The 3,118-nt window shown below is 49.9% G+C and overlaps 1 protein-coding gene across 1 annotated transcript; it reads right to left on the reverse strand.

Moving 5' to 3' along the window:
• Positions 1 to 921: 921 nt before the first annotated feature.
• Positions 922 to 2,772, reverse strand: Pmar_PMAR022076 (gag/pol/env polyprotein, putative; the record flags this gene model as incomplete). The annotated part of the gene is made up of 1 exon (XM_002769609.1): positions 922 to 2,772. A coding segment is annotated over one exon (1,851 nt), but the record flags the coding sequence as incomplete, so codon positions are not given.
• Positions 2,773 to 3,118: the final 346 nt, after the last annotated feature.

Consider the following 3,118-nt stretch of genomic DNA (forward strand, 5'->3'; position numbering starts at 1 on the left):
AGTTGACGTAAGACAACTGTAATTATTATTATCATGCCACCATCTACAGACACAAGAAGAAGAAGAAGAAGAAGTTATCAGAAGAAGTTATAATTGGATTATACAGGTTACGAAGGATACTTTTTTTGGCACAAGTGGGAGGAGATGGATTCTCGTAACCGAAAAATCGAAAAAGATGAATACCACATTATCATTCTCGGACGTCACTGAGACCAATCACGCCCTACAGTACCAACCACCACCGTGGGGATCGACAAAGTGCCACCGTCACGCCCTACGAGTTGTTAGAGCTCTCGACAGTTGGTAGAGTTACTCGGTGGTCCTGACTCTGCCAATCAGTCTTCTTGGTCCTAGAAGTCCAGTATGAGGTACTTCAGGTACCCTTCAACTGTGCGTCGCGCAATGTCCATGCTCCTCCTCATGTTGACGGATGAAGACCAGGACCTCATCATAGACTCTGAGGCTGGCAGAGTTTGTCGACTCATACAACAGTCTTATCAATCGAGTATGTCGGTTCAACTGACCGATTCTCTTGATGCTTTGTTAATCGATGACCCACTACGTAACACAATATTTCAGGGAGCCTGGTACGATCCAGAGTTGCTTCCTCTCGGAAACGACAGACTTACATCGAGAACCTTACGATACCATAATAACGACATAGTCACCTCATCATAGTTGTTGGAATTTGTGCTTTCCCGACTGCAGAACTCGATGCCATGATGGTCTCAATGAAGTAGAAAAACTCTGACTCTCACCATTTATCCTATTTGCAGCTATTTGCCGCTACGAAATCAACTATCTGTCATGATGTACGCATAAACAAGTGAAAGAAAAGCCACGCGTCACGGATTATGTGCGCGCGTGCGGACTATGGAGCATCCTCAATCTCTCACATGCCCCCCGGATGATCCATAGTACGGACGGACATTCAAATAATGACTAGTTTTGGTGGAAGATGGTTCACCAACCTTGGATAGTTTCAAGGTTGTGCCATCAAGAATATCATTAACGACATAAGGTTGGCGATCATAGGTCCCTCCCTTACCAGCGACCCCGGGCTCGTAAATAAGTACAGTAGAACCAACCGCTGGAGGGCCTCTGCGCAGGTGGCCGCGAGCAGTGCTGACCTCATCATCACGAATACGCAAGGCTGCGCATACCAGATGATCGATCTCGTCACGGGTCTCCTTCCTGGCTTCCTCAGATTCAGGAGTAGCATGAGCCTCAGCAGCCACCCCAGTGTTCTCTAGAGCCACTTCCAACGGCAGACGGAGACTCCGACCGAAGAAAATGTCGAAGGGAGATAACTCGACGTGATTCAGTGCCTTGGCGTTAAGGCGGAAGAGCACGCGAGGCAAAAATTGGGGCCAATTACGTTTATTCTTCAACGAACGAGAGATAAACTTGATGGAGGATATGGCCCGCTCGACCGCTCCATTAGAGAATGGGGCAAAAGGTCCAGTCATCTTATGGCGTATACCATATTTCTTGAGCATGGCAACAAAAGGGCGTCCCCTGAAACAGGGACCTGCATCACTGCGAAGTGTTAGCATGCTCCCGAACATCATGATGTAAGACTCCACCGTGCGACTAACAGTAGGAGCCTTCATATCTGGCAATGGACGCACCAAACAGTAGCTACTGTAATGATCAATCAAGAATAATGCGCAGGAGAACTTATTGGTTCGATCCATCACCATGTCAGCGATGTCCACCGATACCGTCTGCCACGGAGCAGATACTCCCATAGTTAGGGTCCTACCAGAATCCAGCAAAGAATAATAACGACGGTTAGACCCGAACTGACAATCAGGACAGGTACGACATACCGAAGCGATCAATGATCTCAAACCGGGCAGGTAGAAGGTACGGCTAACCAACCAGCGCAAATGCCTTTGACCCAGACATCCGGAGGTAGAATGGTAGGATGAGACAAGATTCTGCGCATATACTTTGCCATCATCCGAATTCATAGGCACAGCGTAGCACAGTCGAGATCCTCTAGAATTGTGAACACGAGTTGTGGAGATACGCTTCATAAGTAAACCATCCTCCGCAATCGAGAACTCCTTCAGCTCCTTAGCAAGGTCGCGTGGAAGATCGACTGCTCTGGCAGCATCACAGTCGACCGGTGCACGGGATCCAAGGGCTGATAAAATAGCGCGCAGGCAAGGCGATCCCCACTGCAGCTTCAACAGCTCGGTTCTTGCGGGACGACCGACGGACATGGCATAACGATCAGGCGGGGCCAACACATCTGTGGCGCTCAAAGCAAAGAGTTGATCATCGTAAGAAGCACAGGTAAGAACTGGTTCGGCATGCTCATAATCGATGGCAGAAGGCTTGTCGATAGGAGGTCTGCCCCCCTGCTGAATGCTATCCTCCTGCCTCATCGAGTCGCGCTGCAGCAGGGTCGTTGGCACCTTCCATAGCGCCGAGAGCCTACTCAACTCGTCAGCTGAGGAGTTCTTCTTACCGGCGAGATGATAGGTCACGGGGACTAGACCGTAACGACGATGCCAGCTCTCGCGAAGATCAGCCATCGCATCAATCAGCCGTGAGATCGCCACTCTCTCTATCGACTCACATGTAAGCTTACTCCCACCAGTGACCCACGAAATGGCTGTATGGGAGTCGGACCAGAACCGCACCGTCAAAGGCGAAACATACGCAACAACGGAGTTGAGGAATAGATAGGCCCCAGCTAAGGCGAATGCTTCCTTACGGTTTTGGTGCCAGTTATATTGTGCATTCTTCCACATTTTCGCTCTGCGATACAGAACAGTATCTTGGGAAGCATGACCAGAGGATTGGGAATCTTCACGTCGTTGCTCATCACGTCGACTAAACAGCGCCACGATTCCCAAACCGGTAGGACTGGCGTCCGCGTAGATGTCGACATACTCGGCATGGAAGCATACAGCATGATCGCAGACCGCAGGCTTATCACTCAGAACCTTCATCGCAATGTTGAGAGCGGTCGCTTCATCTTTAGCCAACACTACGGACTCATCCCAAGACGATGTCTTCCAACGCCCAGATACTCGACGGACTAGTCGCCTGCTAGCGACTGTTCACCATGGACAGAGAGCACATCGAAAGCAGCACCGGCGAT

Source organism: Perkinsus marinus (genome assembly GCF_000006405.1).
Source record: "Perkinsus marinus ATCC 50983 genomic scaffold scf_1104296965512, whole genome shotgun sequence".
Lineage (NCBI taxonomy): Eukaryota > Perkinsozoa > Perkinsida > Perkinsidae > Perkinsus > Perkinsus marinus.